This window comes from Marmota flaviventris, chromosome 12, assembly GCF_047511675.1.
Source record: "Marmota flaviventris isolate mMarFla1 chromosome 12, mMarFla1.hap1, whole genome shotgun sequence".
NCBI lineage: Eukaryota > Metazoa > Chordata > Mammalia > Rodentia > Sciuridae > Marmota > Marmota flaviventris.
The window spans coordinates 13,984,464-14,009,007 of NC_092509.1; the positions used below are offsets into that span (position 1 = coordinate 13,984,464).

At 36.9% G+C, this 24,544-nt stretch overlaps 1 protein-coding gene across 1 annotated transcript in view; it reads right to left on the minus strand.

Annotated features, from left to right (window-relative positions):
* Heatr1 (HEAT repeat containing 1) overlaps positions 1–24,287 on the minus strand; it is a 45,047-nt gene extending 20,760 nt beyond the window's left edge. Inside the window, exons 1-24 of the mRNA XM_027948054.3 lie at positions 23,942–24,287; positions 23,535–23,715; positions 23,104–23,273; positions 22,350–22,566; positions 20,975–21,116; positions 19,275–19,376; positions 18,723–18,863; positions 17,250–17,461; positions 16,978–17,111; positions 14,669–14,771; positions 13,455–13,565; positions 12,665–12,782; positions 11,618–11,725; positions 10,595–10,690; positions 10,127–10,215; positions 9,042–9,253; positions 8,422–8,543; positions 7,646–7,837; positions 5,800–5,983; positions 5,534–5,670; positions 4,640–4,832; positions 3,630–3,799; positions 3,078–3,236; positions 1,156–1,398 (exon numbers count right to left, since the gene is read on the minus strand). Of these exons, the coding sequence (XP_027803855.2) occupies positions 1,156–1,398; positions 3,078–3,236; positions 3,630–3,799; positions 4,640–4,832; positions 5,534–5,670; positions 5,800–5,983; positions 7,646–7,837; positions 8,422–8,543; positions 9,042–9,253; positions 10,127–10,215; positions 10,595–10,690; positions 11,618–11,725; positions 12,665–12,782; positions 13,455–13,565; positions 14,669–14,771; positions 16,978–17,111; positions 17,250–17,461; positions 18,723–18,863; positions 19,275–19,376; positions 20,975–21,116; positions 22,350–22,566; positions 23,104–23,245 (3,327 nt within the window). The 5' untranslated portion in view covers positions 23,246–23,273; positions 23,535–23,715; positions 23,942–24,287. The remainder of the gene's footprint in view (positions 1–1,155; positions 1,399–3,077; positions 3,237–3,629; positions 3,800–4,639; positions 4,833–5,533; positions 5,671–5,799; positions 5,984–7,645; positions 7,838–8,421; positions 8,544–9,041; positions 9,254–10,126; positions 10,216–10,594; positions 10,691–11,617; positions 11,726–12,664; positions 12,783–13,454; positions 13,566–14,668; positions 14,772–16,977; positions 17,112–17,249; positions 17,462–18,722; positions 18,864–19,274; positions 19,377–20,974; positions 21,117–22,349; positions 22,567–23,103; positions 23,274–23,534; positions 23,716–23,941) is intronic.
* Positions 24,288–24,544: the final 257 nt, after the last annotated feature.

Sequence of the window (24,544 nt, forward strand, 5' to 3'; positions counted from 1 at the left end):
AAGATTGGCAGCCATTATGAAGTCAAACAACAACAAGTGCTGGCGAGGATGTGGGGAAAAGGGTACACTTGTACATTGCTGGTGGGACTGCAAATTGGTGCAGCCAATTTGGAAAGCAGTATGGAGATTTCTTGGAAAGCTGGGAATGGAACCACCATTTGACCCAGCTATTGCCCTTCTCGGACTATTCCCTGAAGACCTTAAAAGAGCGTACTATAGGGATACTGCTACATCGATGTTCATAGCAGCACAATTCACAATAGCTAGACTGTGGAACCAATCCAGATGCCCTTCAAAAGATGAATGGATAAAAAAAATGTGGCATTTATACACAATGGAGTATTACACAGCACTAAAAAATGACAAAATCATGGAATTTGCAGGGTAATGGATGGCACTAGAGCAGATTATGCTAAGTGAAGCTAGCCAATCCTTAAAAAACAAATGCCAAATGTCTTCTTTGATATAATGAGAGCAACTAAGAACAGAGCAGGGAGGAAGAGCAGGAGGAAAAGATTAACATTAAACAGAGACATGAGGTGGGAGGGAAACGGAGAGAAAAGGGAAATTGCATGGAAATGGAAGGAGACCCTCATTGTTATACAAAATTACATATAAGAGGTTGTGAGGGGAATGGGAAAAAAAAAAAAAACCAAGGAGAGAAATGAATTACAGTAGATGGGGTAGAGAGAGAAGATGGGAGGGGAGGGGAGGGGGGATAGTAGAGGATAGGAAAGGTAGCAGAATACAACAGTTACTAATATGGCATTATATAAAAATGTGGATGTGTAACCGATGTGATTCTGCAATCTGTATTTGGGGTAAAAATGGGAGTTCATAACCCACTTGAATCTAATGTATGAAATATGATATGTCAAGAGCTTTGTAATGTTTTGAACAACCAATAAAAAAAAAAAAAACTGAGTTCAGTGAACAAGCTTAAACTCCAAAGATGGCATCTGCATCTTTATTCTCTCACAATAAAAACTGTTTCACATTTTAATTTCTCATGTATAATGCAATTCTTTTTTAAGAACCCATGTGCAACATTCAGTTTTGCAGAGTAGATAAAATATATCAGGAGCCTTTAAAATGCACCAGTCTATTATTCACTTACATTACACAACAAGCTTTAGATTCCAAAAAGTCACTGACCTTTTCAAGGGCAGTGATCTGAATGGTTGACATTCCTGGGTCAAGTTCCTTTGTTGTGTGCACAGCCTTTAAAAACATATCTAGACTCTTTGGGTCTTTATGTAAAAGGGAAGCTGAGTATTCATTGTATTTTCCCAGAGCGAGATGCAAAACAATAGCCTCATCTTTCAGGACAGCAGTGGGTTCCTTCTCAATCTTTTCCAGTAGCTGTTCCACCATTGGCAAGAGCTGAGAAAGCACCATCTAAAGATTGGAAAACGTATTGGTAAACAGTGATGCTGATGTTTCCCTCACACTACAAAGATGTCCAAAGACACCCTGTAAGAAGGCTGGGAGCTTAGGATAAAAACCCAATCATATCCAGGCGCAGTGGCACTTGCCTGAAATCATACCAGCTCAGGAGGCTGAAACAGGAGTACCACAGAGTTCAAAGACAGCCTTAGCAAAACAGTGAGGTACTAAGCAATTTAGGGAGACCCTGTCTCTAAATAAAATACAAAATAGAGCTGGGGATGTGGCTCAGTGGTTGAGTGCCCGAGTTCAATCCCTGGTTACCCACCCCCCCAAAAAACAATCATAACACTCAGAGGAGGCTATTAATCTGAATTAAGATCAGGTCTTCTCTGGCGGTCCACCTGTAACGTTCGAAGCCCTTCATTCTTCAGAGGGGAGCTCAGAACAAATATGTATGTTCCTAAAATCTGACTAAATATTTTATGATTTGCTAAAACATTGTACACTTCCCTCAAACACTGAATGTGGTATAAGTGTTTATTCAAATTATGTATGTGAAGGCTTTAATAACTAGGTCGGCAAACAATGGCAATCTCAACAGATGTCCTTTATAAGTTTTCTTTACTGACAGTCATGCTCACCTACTTACATACCCACTATAGCTGATTTGCTGACACAGTGGCAGAAATGAGTAGCTGCACCAGAGATTCTACGGAGCCCAAAACAGAGTTGTTCCTCAGTATCCTTGGGGAATGGGTTCCACACCCTCCCCAGAAACCAAATCCCAGGATACCCCTCATATAAAATAGCCTAGTGTTTCCATATAACCAATGCACAGCCTCCTATTTACTTTAAATCACCTCTAGGTTACTCATAATATTTAATACAACGTAAGTGCTACATAAATAGCTATTATACTCTGGTTAGGAAACAACAAGAAAAAAGTTTGTACATGTTCAACCCAGACACAATTTTTCCCCCAAATATTTTTAATTTGAGGTTGGCAAAACCCACAGATGAAGATAGCCAACTGTATTTGCTACCTGGTCCTTAGCCAAGATATCTGCCCACTCCTAAGCTACACCAGGGATAACTCAGAGCTGATATATGTAGAAAATATAATCAAATGGTCTTCACTCCATTTTACCCGTTTTAATTCTCAAAGTCTGCAATCCGTCAGGTAGTTTTGGAACCAGAACGAAGGTCTTTTCCTCTGCTGACCGTAACACACACCACCATACAAACAAGTGTTTCTCTTTCTTTTGTATCACAAGCTTCCTTGAGAACATAATAAAAGCTATGGACTCCCCTCCCCCAGAAAAAATGTATAAACACATAATATTTAATAAATAAGGAAACAAGTTTGGAATTTCCATCGACTCATGTCCAAACATATCCCCTTGTGGAGAATTTTCACTTGCAAAATAGACACAGACCAAAGTTCTTCCAGTAGTGCACTCCCATGTGCATTTTAAATCTACTTAAAAACCAAAGGAATGATTAGACAAGGATGATGCACTAATTTTAAAACACAAAGAAACACCAAAATATGCTTCTTGTATCCTGAATCCTTTATTCCACCTACCTCAATTCTTCATCCCAAATTATTAAGAAAATTATCATTTCTGAAAGTGCATATGTCTTGCAAATGTCTTCCTCATACATGATCATAGGTGTATCATACATACCTCACTGTTGACTTTCTGAAATACTCTCATCAAATCTTTTGCAACATAAGATGGGCAATCATATAGACAATAAAGTAAGTTTTTCAAAGTTTCAGACAACTTTTGATAAGATTTTTGTTTCTTCTCTCTCTGTAGTTCCTCAAATAGAGTAGCCAAATCCTAGTATAACAGAAGGAAAATTGGATTAAAAAATGTTCAGGAACTACAAAGGTTAAACATACTAAATATGGAAAATTCTTTCCCAAGTGTGACGCTGCTTATACTTTTTTCCCTTTAAAGCACTAACTGGAAAGAGTATCAATACCCCAAAGCTAGTTTACTATGAAAAGCTAAACACTGGTCTTTTAGCCAAAGGAAAGAATAGCAAAATTGATACATAAAATTACAATCTTTTAGAAATGGTGGAAAGATATGTAGTTACTGCCCTATAAGTTTATAAATTCAATGACTTAGTTCATCAAAATCCTTCCAAGAAAAATGTCAAGATTGGAGAACTTGTTCATGTGCAAAACACACAGGCATGCACACAACTTCATTTGCCAAAGAGTTTACCTGAATAACATAGGTGGCATCTGAGGTGATCTCCTCTGCTTTAGGAACCAGACGATCTATCACCAAATGAAACTTTGACGCCACTCCACTGAGAGTTTGGAGACAATGAATGGCAGCCCTACGGACTTCTTTAACAGGGCTTCCCAAATTAATGAGTAGAGATGTCACCACTAAAACCATAAGAGAAATCATGTTGATACCAATTTTTAAAAATGAAATAATACAACATTTGTAACCGTATCCATTATCCAAATCATTTTGTTCATCTTCAACCATGTTTTTATGGTTTAATTCTGCCAGATACCTTATTTGACAGTAGCTCTGTTAAGTCAACCTACTTTTCAGTATCACATTCATCAACTTCATAAAATTCTCCACCTTTGTTAAATGTGCAACTCTATTTTTTCTTTTTTGGTAGTGGGGATTGAACCTAGGGATGCTTGACTACTGAGCCTATACCTAGCTCTTTTACTTTTTTGAGACAGTCTTATTAAGTTGCCCAGGCAGGCTGGCTTTGAAACTACAATCCTCCTACCTTACTGGGATTACAGGTGTACATCACCATGCTGGACTTGCAATTCTACTTTACACAAAATTACATATAAATTTTATTTTCAGATGTTTCATTAGAGAGCAATGAATCTGAAAATGACTAACACCTAGGAAAGAGATAAATCCAGGAAGGACTTTTGAATAAGCAGTCAGTTGATTACTGAACTGCATCATGATGATCTGGCTTTCGTTTGTAACTACAGCTGCTGCAGTTCAAGAAATTAATAGTTGTATATTAAGAATTCACGTATATTTCTGCCACCATTTCTATTATTCAACTTTTTGTGTTAAGATTCTGTAAACATCATTCTTACATTAAATGCAATATTTAGAATTAGAAAAATTATATATAGTTATATTTTTTTAATAAGTTATAATTTTCCACACTACATAAACCACATTCAAAGAAAGCATTAACAGTCAGACATGACAGAACACATCAACGCTACTTTTAATACCTGGGGATGACATGGACGCCAGCTGCTGTTTACACTGGATCTTCTGAGAGGAGAGCAGTGCACAGCCTACATAAAGAGCCTGAGTCTGCAGCACTGACTTCACACTATAGTTAAGTGGATTTGAAAGGCTAGAACCATAAGTCCACAAAACAGAAAGGAACTTGAATAACTGAAAAACATCTTCTAAATGTACCTAATTTAAAGAAAAAAAGTGAAGTTTAATTCTTGCTCAAACAAGTTGGTTCCAAATCCTGTTATCACTCATATACAATTGTAAAAACACAAATAATTTAATGTTGTGCCTTGTCTAATCACTTATCCTACTCTTGGCATTTTAACCAATTAGAAAAGATGTCAATAAAGAGTGATACTCAAAAGACTCATTCTAACCTTGCACTTGAACACTTAACAAAAAAGACAGCACTAAATAGAAACCAAGTAAGAGTAGTGTCTGGGAAGCTTCATCAAGAGACTTCAAAGGTGAAGTTACAAATGTTAAATATATCAAATGCTGTGGAGAAGAACAAGAATCACTTGCTGGGAACATGGAGGTAACTGGTACCCACCATGAATTTCCTGAGTGACTTTGGGGACGCTGAATAACCTCTCTCAACTTCAGTTTTCTCATTTGCAAATAGCATTTAAAAATCAAACCAACTGGGCTGCTGTGATTCTTAAACATGATTATGAGCTTAGCACTTAGTAGAGGTACAGCATGTTAGTCTCTGCTCAACCTACCGCTTGGTGTCAGGATTATAATGCTTTACAAGGCCCATGTTTATTATTACATATGCTTCCCTAGCTGAAGAGAACTTTCATTTCTGTTATAATCTGTCATAACTAAAACAACTTACAATATTATCTTAAAGGGAAGAAAAGCAGTGCACCATGTACCTTCATGAGAAGTTTCATCAGAACCCTGAAATGAACGGCATCAGCACCCCAGAGGACCACCTCAAAGAGCCCAGTGAGCAAGTGCAGGTATTGTCTGCCGTCCTCGTCCAGGCGTTCAGGATTCCACCACGTATCATCTATAGGAATGTGGAAAAAGAGGAGCAATGCATAACCTATTTGAACATGCTACAGGGAATTTTTCATTCAAGACAGAGAATCACAGAATCTAGAATACAGTTTTAAAAGATTTACAATTTGCATCTTACCTTTAGGAAAAGACTTTGGAGCCTTCAGTGCATAAATAAAATTCTTCAGGGAAAATATAAGTAAAACTGAGTCTTCCACTGCAACCCTCTGGGCACTGTGGAGCTGTTCTATGTAATGTGCCCACAGCTCCCCTGGTAAATCTCTGTGTAACATCAATTCTGGATGCCATTCTGAGGGGATTTCCTGAAATGTGAAAGGAAACAAAGCTAGCACACACTTGAAGAGGTTCTGAGCATGGACTATGTGGGTGGACGGTAACAGATGTACACATTCTTTGGGTAGGAGGCAAAGCTTTGTCTATATGGTATGGTGGGGAGAGGATGGATAACTTTCACACAGATTTTGAGAGGTCTAGCCATTACTATTCACAAGAAAAAGTACAGGTTAAACATGCCTTCATTTTATCTGTTTTACCTTAAGAAACTCTCTAAAAACAAATTTTACTCATATTAATCCTATAAAATAAATGGTAGGAATAAATAGGTATATTTTCAAACAGAAAGATAATGAATTGTATCTTTTTAATTTTTTTTAGTTGCAGATAGACACTATATTTATTCATTATTATTATTGTTTTAAAGTTTTTGTAGTTGTAGATGAACATGATACCTTTATTTTTATTGAATTATTTTTATATGGTGCATGTGCTAGGCAAAAGCTCTAACAATGAGCCACAACCCCAGTCCAAGAATTGCATTTCTAAAAGATCTTCAAAGGGACTTCTCTAATTTCACGCTTCCTGCTAATCTAAAGAGGGTACACAACAAAATCACCAAAGAAAAAGAATCTAAGTTCAATTTTATCAGACAATGTCTTTTTTGAGGGCTCTGATTGGCTCGATGTGCTGCTGCAATTGCAACATGCTCAGAAAGGGTATTTAAATATAAAGCAATATGATCTACTTTTATATAAAAAATTGATACACACTTTTAACACTAAGAAGTATAATTCCAGTTACCACACTTCACAAAAGAAAAAGAAGCTAGACATTAAGAGCTCACATGAAACACTTTAAAAAATATGAAGATCCATTCTTAAAGTTCATGTAACTTTAGCTAACAATGGCTATGATCAGAATTCATAAATCCTGGAAGTGTAAATAAATGTAATAAAATGTGATTCATTTAGCAAATCCTATAATGTGTATTCCTTTGAAATTTGGAGGAAAAATAAAAACAAAATACAATTATGTAGGGCAGATATGAAAAAAATAATCTCATTACCTCAAGATGTAGTACTAGATAGAAATAAAATAGTTGAAACATGTCCCTGTAATACTGTCAAAGACAATAGAAGGCTGGAAAGATCCATATCTAATAGAATATTTGATTTTTAAAATATACAAGATCTCAGGGGTTGGAGTTGTGGCTCAGTGGTAGTATTCTTGCCTAACATGTGTGAGGCACTGGGTTCAATTCTCAGCATTGAATATAAATAAATGAATAAGATAAAGGTCCACCAACATCTAAAAAAATTTTTTAAAAATATAAACAAGATCTCGTTTTAGTTAATAATAGAATTAAATAATGTTTTGTTCAAGTACTAATACACTAAGCAAATTGTTCATCAGTTAAGGTAGTTAAATATAACTTGGAAAACTACCCAATAAAGATAATAAAGGGAAGACATAAAAACTTGCAACCTTGCAACTCTACAAATCAATTAAATTTTCTGCAAAAGCATGGGAGCACCTAATTCAGGACCTCACTGCAATCCAAGGTGCTTCACGTTTCTCCCACCCAGCAACCAGACACCACATCTCTGCCTCTGAGTTTTGGTTTTGCTGTAACAGGTCAGGTTTTCAACTGACTCAATATTCAGCTTTCTGCAGACTGCACTCCTTACCATCGCAGTAATGACACTTTCCAGCTTCTTTATTTTTTTCTGCAACAAACTGAAGACTCTCATTGCAAATGGAAAGCGAGTTTCTTTTAAAGATGAACAGCAGGAGACAAGTACAGACACAATCACGTGAAATGTTACTTTCTGCTTCAGACTAAAAGTCTCCTTTTCACCAGCGTTTATTAAATCTTCAACCTTGAAAAACAAACACATTCCATTACTGATAACTCTTAATTTTTGTAAAACAGCTTTTTCTATCTCAGGCCTATTGAGGTATTGTGTGTTTTACATACAAAGTGAGAGGACAAATATAAAGCTTTTAAAAATATAATAAGCACGGATTTCTAAGTACTTAAAAATAAATATTCTCAGAAACTAGATGAACATAATCGCACTTGCAAACTAGTTAATGTGTTCAAATCACACAGTTATTAACTTTACAAAGCTTTACTCATTAAGGCAAATACTTTTCTATTTTGCTACTTTAATAAAAAAAAAAAAAAGACTTTTAAGTTTTCAATGAGAACGAGAGGGAAAAATGAAGGTGAAAAAGAACACATTATTCTCACTAGTCCAATTCAGAACCACAGTGAAAAGAATGATATACCAAGGCTCTCAAACATTCTGCAAAATATCTGAACAACATTTTACTTGTTTAAAGTAAGATAATCAGTATATTCAAGAATGCAAATAAATAAGAAGAATCTAGAAAAACAGAAGCGGAGAGTTCAATAAGAGCATAAGAAGGAAAGCTGGGGTGGACATCAATAGACACCTACCATTTTCAACATTGAAGAAGGGACTCCTGAATTTATATTGCCAGCCAACACTTGAATCATCTTCTGATTTGCTACACCACTCAGTTTTCCTGATTTTGTGCTTTTAATCACACTTTCAAGAGCTGTAAAAAATTATGAATAGTGTGTCCTCATGCCACCAACACTCACATATAGAACAGTGTAAAGTAAGGAATTTGTGTAAAAATTCTAGCATTGCTCTTCAAAGGTTTACTTTTTATTTTTCTTTCTTATCCAGTTCTGAATATCTGAGTCAACTTCCTTTTCTTCTTTTTTTGTGATATGAAGGATTGAGCCACATCTCCAGCCCTTTTTTATATTTTATTTAGAGACAGGGCCTCACTAAGTTGCTGAAGCTGGCTTTGAACTCACTATCCTCCTGCCTCAGCTTCCCTAGCTGCTAGAATTACAGGGGTGCACCACTGCGCCCAGCCCAATTTCCTTTTTGTTGTATATTTTTCATCTTGGCAATTTTTTAAAAAAATTGTGCTGAGATAAAATAAACACAATTTATTCAAATAGTGAATACAGACAGTTTTAAATTTACTTATCTTTAAAGTGTTACCTGTTTGCTTTTTCTAAAACCCACCTAAATTTCTTACCTTCTTTCCAGCCTTTTAACAGAGGATGCAGAGAGCAAATTCCGGATTTTGATAAATACAAAGCGATTTTCACTTCAGCAGATCCCACATCATCATCAGTGATAACCATGAAAGGCAGCAAATGCACAACCACCTGATTTGACAACTGATCATTTCCACTTAGTATCTCTTCTCTAATTAATACATCTGCTGCTATCTCAAGGGCCCTGTACCTAAGAGATACATGAGCATGTTTTGTTGATGCATGTTCGAGACTTAAGTAAAAATTAATCATTATGTTGTTTATAGTTTAACTGACAAAATCTCCTTACCAAAAAAGTATTATTCAGAAACATATCTCTTAAAATCCATGCTAATAAAGGAGTTACCTTTTATATATGTAAACATTTTTATAAATTACCTTATGTTATCTTGTCAATTAAAAAAAATTAAAAATCAACACCTCAACTATAATACATATATCAAATTGCGTATCTCAACTTCTCTACTTACCAGAGATTCACTCATACATTCAAAAAATTAACTAAGCACATCCTATATCATTATATACACATACTAATGTGAGAAATATCTGTACGACAGACACAAAACCATGTATGACATGCTCTCGTGCTCTAAGGAGCTGGAAAATGCTTATGTGCCCAAAATGAAATAACCAGAGCTCATCAAATACTACCAGAAGATATCATGTGCCTCTGAACTTATTTATATCTGTATTCAATTACAAAGTAATAATTATGTAAAAGTAGTATACAGTAAAAAAATCAGAAAACTCTTCATCCTACAAAATTTATTATATCTTAACACACCACATATTAATATATATTATTAGTATATGACATACTTTTGTATTTTATTTAAAAATTTCATACATAGAAATTATGAAAAATACACATAAACCCAAATTAGTTATAAAATGTAAGAGGACGTTACATTAGGATTTCCTACTACCACAACCAAAAGGCCACATAACTAAATTATTAGTTGAAAATTTAAAAAAAGAAAGAAAGAAAATCAATTTGTACTTGGTACAAGAACTCCATTCAAAAGAGCATGAAGAGAACAGAAGAGAAATGAACACATACCACTTCCTATTCTTTGAAAGTTCTGCTCTTTGAAAGAGATTCAGAAGATTTGAAACAGTTACTTCTGCACTGAAGTGTTGCTGAAAAATCTAGAGGGGGAAAAAAACCCAAGAGCAAATATTTACATGCCTCAAACATATATGGTGTTTCAAAAATGAACTTTAAAAAATAATGAATTATGATGAATTTTTCCTAACAATCCCAGTATAAAGTTTATGAGAGAAATTTCTCAAAAGGGGCACTCATTTCCCAATTTTTTATGGTCCCAAGGTATTGCTATTGATAACTGTGAAGTCTAATTACTTCTTTGAGTTCCCTCTAAAACAGACTTAAGTCTGTGCCCTCAAGTGAACAAATTTCCAATGGAGTAATAATTTCCAAATATACTCTAGTCTACAGCAGAGAATAATGTGAGAAGAGCAATAAAATATTCACAAAATGTAAACGCCCACAAACAAATTTACTCACCTCAAAAGCACTCAGAGCCGACAAAACAACATCTATGTTATCATCACCTAATCGGGTTAAAATAGCTTCTTTTATGAAAGACTCATCAATGCCTTCCTGAGCAAGAGAAAAATAAATTAATTCAGCAGCTGCTATAAACCTCACAAGACTAGCCAGAAAGGAAGAGTGGTTTTATGAAAAGCACTCCAGAATCTCAATCATAGGCCCAAGTACTAGAGGAAAAGAGTCAAACACAGGAACGGAGCAATCTATCATGGGCCTTATAAGATTAGTAGTTTAGTAAAAACTTCTTCCAGTTTCCACTGAAGGAACTGGATTATATTTATAATCCATTTTTAAAGTAAGGAGTTGATCTTATTAAAACAAGAGCCCAGATATTGAAATACACAGACTAAAGAGCAAGAATGTCCAGGTTTAAATCCAAACTCTGCTGTCCAGTAGGTATGAGACCTTTGGCAAGTTCCCTAATTCTGGGCTGCACTGTTGCCTTGGAAATAGGACTGCTCATAAGAACATCTAACTCAAAACGTTGTTATAGGCTTAAAAACACACACTAGGGCTGGGGTTGTGGCTCAACAGTAGAGTGCTTGCCTAGCACGTGCAAGGCCCTGGGTTTGATCCTCCGCACCACATAAAAATAAATAAATAAATACATAAAAATACTGTGTCCAACTACAACTAAAAAATAAATATTTTTTAAAAATGCATCAAAATAAAGCATTTCTCAGAACTTCAGTATTAAATCAACTACCTTTGAAGAACATTTTCACAGATCCTAAAGTTGCTTTAAATTATTACTTATAACAACTTTAAAATTGAGTTAACTTTTTAAAATACACAAGACACAAAACAAAAATACAAAACATTTTTTAAAACCAACATTGTAAATATCAAAAACTATAAAATTAATTTCTATAATTATACAATATCAATTCTTAATGATAACTTCAATTTCTTATTCTAAAATTATTCTGCTCATCAGAAGGTCAAAGAAATCACATCTGAAAATTATCTGACACAAACCTTTGATGTTCTCATGACATTTTTCAGATGATTAACAGCCAGAAGTCGCACAGGAGCAAGTGGATGATTCAGACTAAGCATCAAGGAAGTGTCAGAATCTGCTAAAATCTGTGGGTTCAACAAAAATATCCAATGATTTCACCTAATCTGAGCAGCATACGAACAGTAATAAAAATACCCCAAACTGCACAACATATTCAATTACACCCAAGCAAAATTGTCTCCAGAACATGGTGAATCACAACAGATGAAAACATATGTATGGTTAAGGGTTGTATTTTGTGTGTACTTGTGTGTATGAGAAGGTTTAATTTAGTGAAGAAATTCTATGAAATAACTCTGCCCTTTTTACAGATACCTATTTCAGAGTGAACAGCACCCCAAAACAAAAAGAATCTCAAAATTAGTGGAACATAAACCTGAGAATCAAATTAATGACAATTTAATTAATAAATGTAATCAGACTAAGGAGGAACTCTACCTCTCAACCCAACATTTGGAAATGCAACACTGTTAAAGATAAAAGTCTGATTATGTAAGAGAAAAACTAAACCTATCATATTCCCTTCATAATACCCATTTTCAAGACTAATTGTAAGAGCTTCTGCTTACACGTATAACTTCTAGCATAAAAACCTAGGGTGAAAGCACCAGATTTTGGAAGTCCTACCATGATCACCATTTTTCCTAATCATAACTGAAACAGCCACATGGGGTCAGTGAATACTACAGTTAAAGCACAGACCCAGAGAAAGACAAGAAGCACCACCTTCTGGTGACTGTTAATGAACACCATATATGAAATTCCCCAACAACTGTTTTCCTGAAATATGCATCACGTTCAGTTATTTAAAATTACTGTACTTTCTTCAATATGTAACTCTTGCTTCTGAGCCTTACATCAAACAACCAGGCAAACTATTCAGTCTCGTTTCTGATTTTTTCCAGAAGGAAGGAGAGTAGGACATTTCCAAATGCAGCTCTTCGAGCAACCACATAATGTCTATTTACTAAAAATCACAATTCCTCTATAGAAGAACAACATACCTGATACTTTCCTCCACTTGTAGAAAGAGAAATAAATTGGTGAAAAAGTTCCTGTTTTTTAAGAGCTGTAATTTCTTTTAGGTGATCCTCTAACACAACATCCAATGTGCTGGGGTACCTAGGAAGAGATAGAAGAGTTCATTCACTTAAGAAAGTTACTAACCACATACACCATACATGTATAAAGAAAAGAAATAAAATGAAATTTTAAAAATAACTGAAAATGAAACTTTAAATTTAACAAATGAGGGCTGGGGTTGTAGCACACTGATAGAGTGCTTGCCTAGCACATGTGAGCCACTGAGTTCAATCCTCAGTACCACAAAAAGATAAATAAAATAAAGGTCCATCAACAACTAAAAAAAAACTTTTAAAAAATTAATTTAACAAATGGTATACATAAAATCAAATGATCAAGTTTGGTACTCTTATAGCTTCAAGAATGAAATAGTGTCTCTATAAAAAAAAATTACACTCCCCACAATCCCCATTCAACACCTATTTCCTTTTTTTTCTTGCATTTTTTTCTATAACTAGTTATATATGACAGTAGAATGCATTTTAACATACCATAAATGAAGTATAACTTCTCATTTTTCTGGTTGTACATGCCCTATTTCCTTTTGTATTTCAAATATATTTGATTCCTATTCTTGTATCTTCATGAAAAGGAAAAAATACAAAGTCTCTTTACAAATTACAATATATTAAGATATGACCTGTGAACTTTATCTTCACAGAACAGAGGAAGTATACATGAACAAAGAGCACAAACACACATAGAGCTTACTTGCTTTCCAATAGTCTGATGAGTGGAAGAAATTGTTCATTAAGCAAAGACACTTTATTAGGATCAATTTCTTCCTGTGAACAATATGAAATATACTCTTCAAAAAGAAGGCTGAAAAAGGAAGTAGAAATATCAACAGATAGAATTACGATTCATTCAGTCCTTCCTATGACCTAGGTAATTTACAAATATTATCTCTGTCATACTTGTACCAAGTTAGAAATTATAAAACCTCTTTTACTGATTAAAAAAAAAAAAAAAAAAAAAAGCTAAGGCATAAGACATCTTCCAATTTGTCTGAGGTCCAAATAAATAGCAAAAAACACAACCCTTAGCCCTTAATGTACCAGAAAAGGAAGATTGGGATATTTAATTTTAAACCCCCTTCTCTTTCTCAAGCCTAAACTAAGCCTTCACATGTACACTGTCATTTAACTCTCAGCCCAACCTCTGAGCAAGGGGACAAATGATGCACATCAGCAGACAGATCCCTGTCAACCTCACACAATGGCAAAAATAGATCCAGGGTCTGACCTCCAGAACTTACTGCTCTAATGGAAGGGTGGAAGTAGGATTCTAACCTACTGCAATTTTATTCACTGTTACCAAGTTTAATTAGGAAAAGAAAAAAAGGAAGATACAATTTTGTGTGTTTTTTGAGATAGGTCTTCACTGGGTTTCCCAGGCTGGCCTTGAATTCATGAACTCAAGTGATCCTCCAACTCAGCTTCCCAAGCAGCTGGAATTACAGGTTATGTACCACCATGCCTAGCTAGAAACAATCTTTACTGCATGCTTATCCCCAATATTAAGTTTCCAAATGAGTTCCAAAAGTGTTGAAACTTTTTTGGGGGAAAACTGGATTGAACTTAAGGGTACTTGGCCACTGAGCCACATCCCCAGCCCCACTTTGTATTTTATTTAGGGACAGGGTCTCACTGAGTTGCTTAGTGTCTCACTTTTGCTGGGGCTGGCTTTGAACTTCAGATCAAGCTGCTGGGATTACAGGAGTGTGCCACCACACCCAACTTAGTAGTAATTTTAAACACTAACAAACTGCATTCAATTTAGCTTACCCATTACCTTCCATTTCCTTCTATAAGCTATAAAGACAAACAGAAAACTTACTTTTGCTTTTGCTAACCAATGCTGAAACAAATACTGATTGAGCCACAGGCATGAAAATCAGAAGCATGTTAAAAACAATAGCTTACCTGGCTAACAAGTGGTCTACATTGTTCTTCAGTGATATTTTAGTAAGTATAGATTCCAAGAGTGTCTTATAGATTTGACCATCTCCTTCTTCAGTTTTTTCTCCTTAATATGTAACAAATTAAACTGAGTCAGGAGAAATTCTTTTGCATGCTCACATGATAAAATTTACTTATAGCAGAAAATTTTTCTTTTTTTTTAAATTTATTTTTAATTTTTTTAAATATTTTTTTTTAATTTTCGGCGGACATTGATTTTTTTTTTTTAATTTTTTATTGTTGGCTGTTCAAAACATTACATAGTTCTTGATATATCATATTTCACAATTTGATTCAAGTGGGTTATGAGCTCCCATTTTTACCCCATATACAGATTGCAGAATCACATCAGTTACACATCCATTGATTTACATATTGCCATACTAGTGTCTGTTGTATTCTGCTGCCTTTCCTATCCTCTACTATCACCCCTCCCCTCCCCTCCCCTCCCCTCCCCTCTTCTCTCTCTGCCCCCTCTACTGACATTCGTTTGTCCCCCTTGTATTATTTTTCCCCTTCCCCTCACTTCCTCTTGTATGTACTTTTGTATAACTCTGAGGGTCTCCTTCCGTTTCCATGCATTTTCCCTTCTCTCTCCCTTTCCCTCCCACCTCTCATCCCTGTTTAATAGCTAGACTGTGGAACCAACCTAGATGCCCTTCAATGGATGAATGGATTAAAAAAATGTGGCATTTATACACAATGGAGTATTACTCTGCATTAAAAAATGACAAAATCATAGAATTTACAGGGAAATGGATGGCATTAGAGCAGATTATGCTAAGTGAAGCTAGCCAATCCCTAAAAAACAAATGCCAAATGTCTTCTTTGATATAAGGAGAGTAACTAAGAACAGAGTAGGGTCGAAGAGCATGAGAAGAAGATTAACATTAGGCAGACATTGATTGTATGTGGTGCTGAGGATCGAACCCAGGCCGCACGCATGCCAGCCGAGCGCGCTACCACTTGAGCCACATCCCCAGCCCAGCAGAAAATTTTTCTAAAAGTAATTTTTAATATATAAATTTACATTTAGCTTTCTACCCATTTTTAAAGATGTATGATCTATTTATATTTCTCAGACCATTTTCTCTTTACCTGATACTCTCTCTATTGGGGGCAGGAGGATACAAAGACTAAAATTTTTGCACTTCTGTTTTATTATGAACATAATTATGAGAACACTTGTTGACAACAAATACTACCAGGTCACATTAGAAGTTAGTGGTGAAGCTGGGGCATGAGCCTAGCTCTTATAAACTGTATCTGAGGCTATACTTCTACTGTGATAGCTCCTTACTGAGCCAAGGTTATCACTTTCTAGTCTACATTTACTATAAACGTGGATCTAATATTAGATGCTGTTTCAAAGCCTGGGATTACATTATTCATCATTATTAGGATACAAAGAACACATTTTCATTTATGCTAGCCATTTCTCTGAAATGCAAGATTTACACTAAGATTCGGTTGTGCAGATCTTATTGTCCAACAGACTGACATAATTCTAAAGGAGTCTTTCTTAGCATTCTCGAAGTAGCAAGAGGACCAAGTATTTCCTCCTTCTTTCTGTGTTTATTAAAGGATAAAAACAAATATGCAAATAACTACTTAACTACTTTCTAATTAATCTTTTAAGTTTTTTTTTTAATAATTAGTATATTTAATGCATGAGATTTTCTTGGACTTTTTTTTTTTTTTTTGGTACCAAGAATTTAACCCAGGAGCACTTAACCATGAAGCCACATCCCCAGTCTGATTTTATTTTTTATTTAGAGTCAGGGTCTAACTAAGTTGCTCAGGGGCTCCCTACATTGCTGAGGCTGGCTTTAAACTTGTAATCCTCCTGCCTCAGTCTCCTGAGCCACTGGGATTAACAAGTATGTGCCTCCATGCCTGGCTGGACTTACATATTAATGACTCTCAGAAGAAAAAAATTTTTTTGGCAGCTGGATATTTAGTGTGAATTAATCACTAAAGATCATTAAGTACCTAAAGGAGAAAGAAAAAGTTTACTGAGTAATATACTTTAACATAATCCCATGGTCTTTTTTCATGTAGAGACTATTTGATAGAATTCTCATAAATCACTTAGTAATTCCAGGATCTCTCCCATCCCAAATCTTTCTCACACAGGAACAACAGATAAGTTGCATGGAAACAATTAGATAGTGGGAATTTTAAATGGTCTGAAGGTATTAACCAGAGTGTAGTTCCTATCAAGAGTCACACTTTAGAAAGTAAGCTCTAAACACAGACATACAGCTACGTACCTGCAATGTGATGAGTGAGGGCGACCACCAGATGGGGAAGCATATAACGCAGAAGAGGACTGACATCATGTGTTTCAGAAATACCGTGAAGTATTGCAGTAAGATCGGGAACATTACACAAGTGAGGAAAAGGCCTTTGAAGAAGCAAGTACATATGAGGTTGACAAGTGAGACAAGCAGCAATATAAAAAGTCTATAACTCATCTCACAAAAATTTTCCAAATAACTATGTTCACTCAACTAGCATCATTTCTCAGTTCAATGATACTTACTTTTTCCCAAGGCTCTCTGGCTTCTGTCTCTGGAGAAGAACAATCAAGCAACCTAATCCATCCTTGACCAAGGAGGGTACTTTAGTCAACGTTCTGATGATCTGTGATGCCAGTGAATTAACGACTGTATCTTCCATTGTCACTTTTACAGAGATCTGACATATTATCATGTATGTTGCAGCTCTGTAATCTGGTAAAGATGATTTTAATCCCTACATATTTTTGAAATATAAGGAAAATGCCCAAGCATAAGGGTTATTTTCTTCTACTTAAAATGTTACTTTTACCATAACAAATTATTACATCACATATATGTGTATCAAAACATCATGATATCCCATAAATATATAATTCTTATGTTTAATGTGCCCATTAAAAATAAAATTTTAAAAATGTAACAAAGTAGATATTAATAACACCTACACACAAGGACAATTAACCAATCATTCTTCAAAAGTAGAAAATCCACTAATTGAGCCCATTCCTGAGTTGATCCAGGGATGAAATGCATCTATTAGATGAGAGAAGAGATCTCTGAAATCTTCTAACTCAAACATACACTATGCATCCTGACAGGAACCAACATGCTCTGCTTTTATCTGGAAATCCCTATCTGTGGAAGGGAGACTTCAATCAGATCACTAACAGAAGTGAAAAAAAAAAAAATCTGATAAAGAACATTGGGACAATTGTGGGAAGTGAGCCTCACAGGATTCTATGAAGTCAGCAGGCAGCAAGGCACTTGAGAGAAAGAAATCCCGAGAAGCCGAAGCCAGTGCAAAGAGAACAGATGCATGTCTTCTGCACCCTGAAGACTGTCTGCTCTTCTCTTTCCAATAAAGAGACTGCTATTGGGCTGGGGATGTGGCTCAAGAGGTAACACGCTTGCCTGGCATGCGTGGGGCGCTGGGTTCGATCCTCAGCACCACATAAAAATAAAATAAAGATGTGTGTCCACAGAAAACTGAAAAATAAATATTAAAAAAATCTCCCTCTATTTCTCTCTCTCCTATCTTAAAAAAAAAAAAAGAGAGACTGCTAAAGTTATAGATCTGGAAGACAGCAGCTGGGCTATAGAGCCAACAGTTATTCTCTCTCTCTTTTTTTTTTTGGTATCAGAGATTAAATCCAGGGGCACTTTACCACTGAGCCACATACCCAGTCCCTTTAAAATTTTTATTTTGAGACAGGGTCTTGCTAAGTTGCTATGGTTTGCTTTCAACTTGCAATCCTCCTACCTCAGCCTCCTAAGTCACTGGGATTATAGGAAAGTGCCCAGCCCAATGGTTATTCTTAAAAACCTAATTAAGGTCTGAAAAAAATTATATTTTTACATAAAGATTAAGTCTTATCAATCATCTAAAATAAAATGTACACTTAAAAACATTTTTACTTAAATGAAATTTTCAAAATTAAGAAAATTCCATTAAATTCCATTAAGTACAAAATACTTGACATATCGACAGGACCAACCTTTTGGATATATGGAAATAGTTTGGCAACGACACTGTCTGATATTTCTTCAGCAGCCACTAAAGCAGACACGATGGTAGAAGCATAAAAAGCCAAGAGCACCCGCAACTGAGCAGAGCTTCCTGGGTACTCAGCAAATACCTGAAACAAGGAACACAAACCAAAAATGCAGGGGAGCAGATGAAGACACAAAAATATTTATAGCTCTCCTGACCTACTCTGTCATTTTAATTTTTACTAACAACAAGTACACAACAGGACAAGAATGAAATGCCTAACAATCTTCCTGATATTTTTAGACATTTCTTTGTTTAAATTATCACCATTACCTAGAATATGACAAGGAACAGACTTATTTATCTTTGTAGAAAAACACCTTTGGTGAGAAAAGACTTAAAATGTTCATGCCCCAACACAGCATAACATTTAACAAAAGGAATTTCTTCAAATTCCATTATTCTTAGGTTAAGGCTTTATTTAGTATGTCTTCTTCTTTCAGAGCAAGCAACCATTTCATGGACTCAAACATGCATGAAGCAATACACTACTCACCTTCACAGACTTGGTCACCAGGCTACAAATGAAATCCATGAATCCCAGATCTTTGTAGCAATGGGTAATCAAGGTGCCCTTAGCTAAGGGCACTCCTGATTGCTGTAATTGACAAAAAAAATAAGATATTAAGGATATTCATCAATTGATCATTATTTTCAAGTACCTACCCTAATTATGTCTTTATACTGCTGAAGTTCATGAGTACAAAATTTAATCACATACCATTAATTGTATTGATGAAATAAATAAATAAAATAATAAATAAAACTATGCAGACTCCAGAAATCAAAAAAAGCAGGCCAACAATGAAGACAAAGAACTCAGTGGAAAATACTTACTATATGTCACATTTTGGTATGTATTTATATAAAGCTGGATTCTCTAGCTTCTTAGTAATTCTACTGGTTGTATTTGATTTCTGAGTTAATGTGACATGGGTTTACCACTGCTTTGCAAAAAATGCTAATAAAGAAAATAGACCAGGAACCTGCCCCGCTTACATCATTACTCATACCACCTAGCATTGTACACAGTCTGTATGGAGTGCTCAAACACTGAATAAATCAATGAAAGGAGAATCTGGAGTAACCTTTAGGAAGAATGAGGTTTGGATACCTCAAATACAAGTTTCTAGGGAGTAGCAGAGTTTGTGTGTGCAGATCAGTGGAAAAGCTTTTAGGGCAGAGAGAATGTTGGGAACTGCAGATGAATAGACAGCTTTATCACAGGTTGCCTTTTTAAAAAAAATATTCTTTTAGTTGTTGATGGACCTTTATTTTAATTATATGTGGTGCTGAGAATCAAACCCAGTGCCTCACACATGTTAGGCAAGTACTCTACCACTGAGCCACAACCCCATCCTAAGTTGGCCCTTTTGACACTTTAGTTCAAGTGCTTTATAGCCAGATTCTTAAAATCTCCTTTGAATTCAAAATTTCTCATTCCTTTCCTTTAACTCATTCTGATTGGTGTCCTCACCATCATCATCTGTCGAATTTTCTGCAGTTTCATGGCTACTTTTATGCTCATGTACCCTCTTCTCAACTGGATTACCAGGCTCAATATAGCGTACGTAATTACATGCTAACAACATATACTTACGTGTTGCAAAGTGCTAATGTCAAGTCAGTGGTTTTACTGTAATTCTGTGTTTTCTGATCTTACACAGACCCTTTCTGCTAGGCAACTATCCTTTATTCATTTGTAAGTCAACTTCTAACACCTTATTCATAATTTTTGTAATTTCCTGAAGCTTTTCAACTTATCCTTATCCTTTTAATTTTGGTCTTTCATCATCTCCAACTTCTTCAGTTCCAAAACTTAAAATGCCAAACATCATGGAGCAGTGGAAAAAGACACAGGCTGTTAACATCAGACTGGGATTCAAATTCCAACTCTGCACTTTATAGTCATATGAACTCTAGCAAGTAACTTAATTTTCTAAGCCTGTCTTCATCAGTAAAAAACAGTTCTATAAGAATTTAAGATAATATAACATAAAATGCCTAGACTGATGTTCAGATCCTAAATAAATGCCAAATGTTATTAGTTAATTTCAACTGGAAGTCAGAAAATAAAATATAGATAATATCTGAACTATCCCCAGGAGCACAAAGAACTTATTTTTTTTCCAAATTACACCCCTTAACAAGGTTTGTAATGATTATATAAAGACATACATCATTTAATAATCATACCTTAACTGGGAACAACCAGAACCACTTGTGCTTTGGATTATGAATTTTTAGAAGTTGTATAACCCGCACAAATATTCTTGTCTCATGGTATGGCAGAACACAACCAATGAGGCTATCTTGATTATAAAGATGGATGTGAAATCTAAGGAAAAAGCAAACAATTCAAATTGACACAAAATTTATAAGTATATTTCCCGACATGTCCAAATTACTACCAATAAGCTAAAAATACCTAGAATATAGCAGATAAATTCTGAAGATACATTAAATTCTTCTCAGTCTTCAGAATCTAGCTCACACCTTGCTCCTTTCTCAAGGTGCTTTTCCTAAGTCTCCAGGCAAGTGTTCCCTCTTACATCTAACTGTCCTACGCCTTTACATGTACTTTTTCTTACATTACCAAACTGCTTTGCCTTTTATTAGTTTTACATATACTTTAGAATTAGCCAACATGTTATTTTTCCATAAAGTTTTCTTTCCTCAATGACTCCAGAGCTACCCCCTGCCCCAAATTTTACATAAATCTTTACTAAGACATTTATTTCAAAATAGTACCCAAGAGTAAACTACTTATCTGTGTATCAAAGTATTTGTTGAATAAATTAGTTAACAAAGAAATAAATGAAAAATCAAACGCAAAAGTTCTTATATTAAGGATGTATTTGGGAGAAACTAAGTGCTAGACAACAAAGGGAAATTTTATGCACTTCTGAACTCCCCTTTACCTCTAATGTTCTAGTAATCAGAAGACCCAAGTTAAAAGTAGGTTTTCTTTTAAAAGGAAACTACTATACTTGCTCATCTCCATTAGTGAAATGAACATCTTTCTACTTCTAAAATACATATACGGGAACAACAAACAAAAATATGTAAGCTCTAATATGATGCCAATCAATGAGGAAATGAACAGAAAACTTACTAACAATTTCCAAAGCAGATGAAAGATCAGACCTTGGAAACAAACTTCATGTATACCCTAGTTCTTTTCTTAAGCTCCTCAGAACTAATGAGTTTAAAATAAATGGATCTTAAGTAGAGTTTTTTTTTTTTTTTTTAAGAGAGAGAAAAGAAGAGAGAGAGAGAGAGAAAAGAAGAGACAGAGGTTTTTTTAATATTTATTTTTCAGTTTTCGGTGAACACAACATCTTTATTTTATTTTATGTGGTGCTGAGGATCAAACCCAGCGCCCTGCACATGCCAGGCGAGCGCATTACCGCTTAAGCCACATCCCCAGCCCAGTAGAGTGTTTTAACAGAAGAACATGCTTATTTCAAGTTCTAGACATATTAAGCTCTCAACATAGTAAGGGGTCTTCAACTACTTAATTTTTTAAAAGAGGCCAGCCCACAGTTATTTCTGTAATTCCATCAGCTACCTGTGAATCAACCACTCCAGACACTTATGCGCTGGCTTAAGCAGGAAGTATGGGGACAAATGAATAAGAAATAATGAAATATTTTCATCCAGCTGTTTGTTCACGGCTTTGGTCTGAACACTGCGTTCCAAGGTCTTTGCTAGCTGGCTGAACAACGGTGCTTCAAACTGCTCAAAGGCAGGATCAATTCCAAGCAGCTCTTCCAGGCCAGTGCATCCTAGGAAAAGGTAGGTTTATTTAACTAGTCTCTGCAAGTAAACTCATCCCATCCTCTTTTACAGTTTTACTTAGTCTGAAAGTCTATGAATTCTTTTAGCATGTGTAACACACAACGTAGTTCCAAACAGATTTCTAGTTTTCAACACACAAGACTTAATCTTATGTCATTAAGCAGGAGAAAAGAAAAGTACTTAAGGGCAGAAGCAACTTTTCTTCTTGCTTTCTTAAATCCTGTTTAAATATCCTCTCAAAAACTAGGCCACTCCTCCTGGAAGACTTCTCCATCCCAGCACAACCCCAGTCCTTTTTTAGCTATTCTTTCTTTTTACGTATTAGTTTACCTTCCTAATCTTGTTTCTTGTTCCTGAGATTCAGATACCACTACCTAAATATGTTTCAAGCACCTAACACAAGGTTAAGTTGTCACGTTACAAATGCTAGGGAAGAAAGCAGGGCAAAAGAGAAAACAAGAAAATACAGCAACGCTCCGAAAACAAACGCTTCAAAGCCCTTTCCAAAGTTAAGGGTGGCTCACCGATGGCAAAGGCGGTGTCCCTGTCGATGGTGGCCGCTTCCTTGGGGTCAAACAACAAAGAGGCAACTTCATCTCTAGACAAGAGACTGGGATCACTTTGAGGGAGGGCGAGTCTTTGCAGCTGCTGGGCTAAGGACGTCATCTTTCACGCCCGCGACTTCTAAAAAACACTAAGAAACACAATCGCTGGGAGAGGTGCGTGCGAAACTACAGGAGGCTCCTCTGAAAGCTGTCAATGCCGCCGGTGCAGGCAGCTTTCCCCGGCACGCAGCGCCCTGCAGCACGCACGAATCGGTTGACCCGGAGTCGCCGAACCCCGACTTGCAAACACCCCGACAAGAGCGTCAACCGCGGGCTCCAGTCCCCGGGCCGCGCCAAGGCTTTCCTCGACCCCGAACCCCGCGGACACCCCGGCCCCACGGATGCCTTACCTTCCCGCGGCAGAGCGCCCCGGCCCGCAGCCACACCAAGCAGCCCCTCACCAGAAGCGCTGAATTTCAACAGGACTTGGAAGCCAAAAACACCTCACAGAGGCTACCACATGGCATCCGTGAGCCCAGCCCTCGACCGGAAACCTGCAGCAAATTTCAGAGGAGCTTCCGGTTCCGGGATCTAAGGCAAGAGAAGAGGTACAATCTTATGAGACACAGAGGAGCCAGCCCCCCCCTCACCGCCGCGAGGCCCCGCCCACGCACCCCGCCTCCAGCCTTGGCTTTCCGCTCCCTCGCTCTGGAGCAGCGGTCTTGAACTCAACGGTTAGCGTCAGGGTGTCAACCTCCGGCGAGGCTTTTTGCAAACTCTAAGGATCTGTAGCCGCCATCATTCACTCTATACGCACCTATCCAGCAGCCGTGCGCAGTGTCGCGTAATGTCGCGTCGCGGGTTCAGATCTCAGCGCGGCGCCTTCCGGTTGTGCTGCTCCACCGCCGCGTGTCGTGTTGTTACGTGCTCTGTGAAGTGGGGTCGAGCCGCCCCGAGCCCCGGGCCCCGGCTGTGGCTGTTTGGTGCGCCTTCCCAGAGGGCGCGCGGGGAGGGGGTCATTTACAAATTGTGAACGCACCCGATCGTTTGAACGCCTGGTGACTTTCAACAAATGAACGTGTAGGAGCAACTCTCCCTCCAGTCCACACACAGTGTCCAGCGCCCGCGGTTCGCTCCTTCCCGGCGAGGGCGCCCCGGCAGCCCGGCCCCGGGCGTGCGTCCTGCGTTGGCCTGGCCGAAAAGTCCCACGTCCCGACCTACTAAGCTTGCTTCCAGGGCGGCGTGGTAATGCCAGCCAAGGTGGCCTCTCGCAGCCTGCGCGGAATGAGGGCGCTGGGTGCCGCAAGTGCCTGCCAGTCGGTGGAAACATCCATTTCAGTCGCGGAGAGCGCCAGTCTTTGCGCACCCCAAGAGAATGTCGGAGACATGTACAAATACAGGGGCTCCCCTTTCCTGTGCT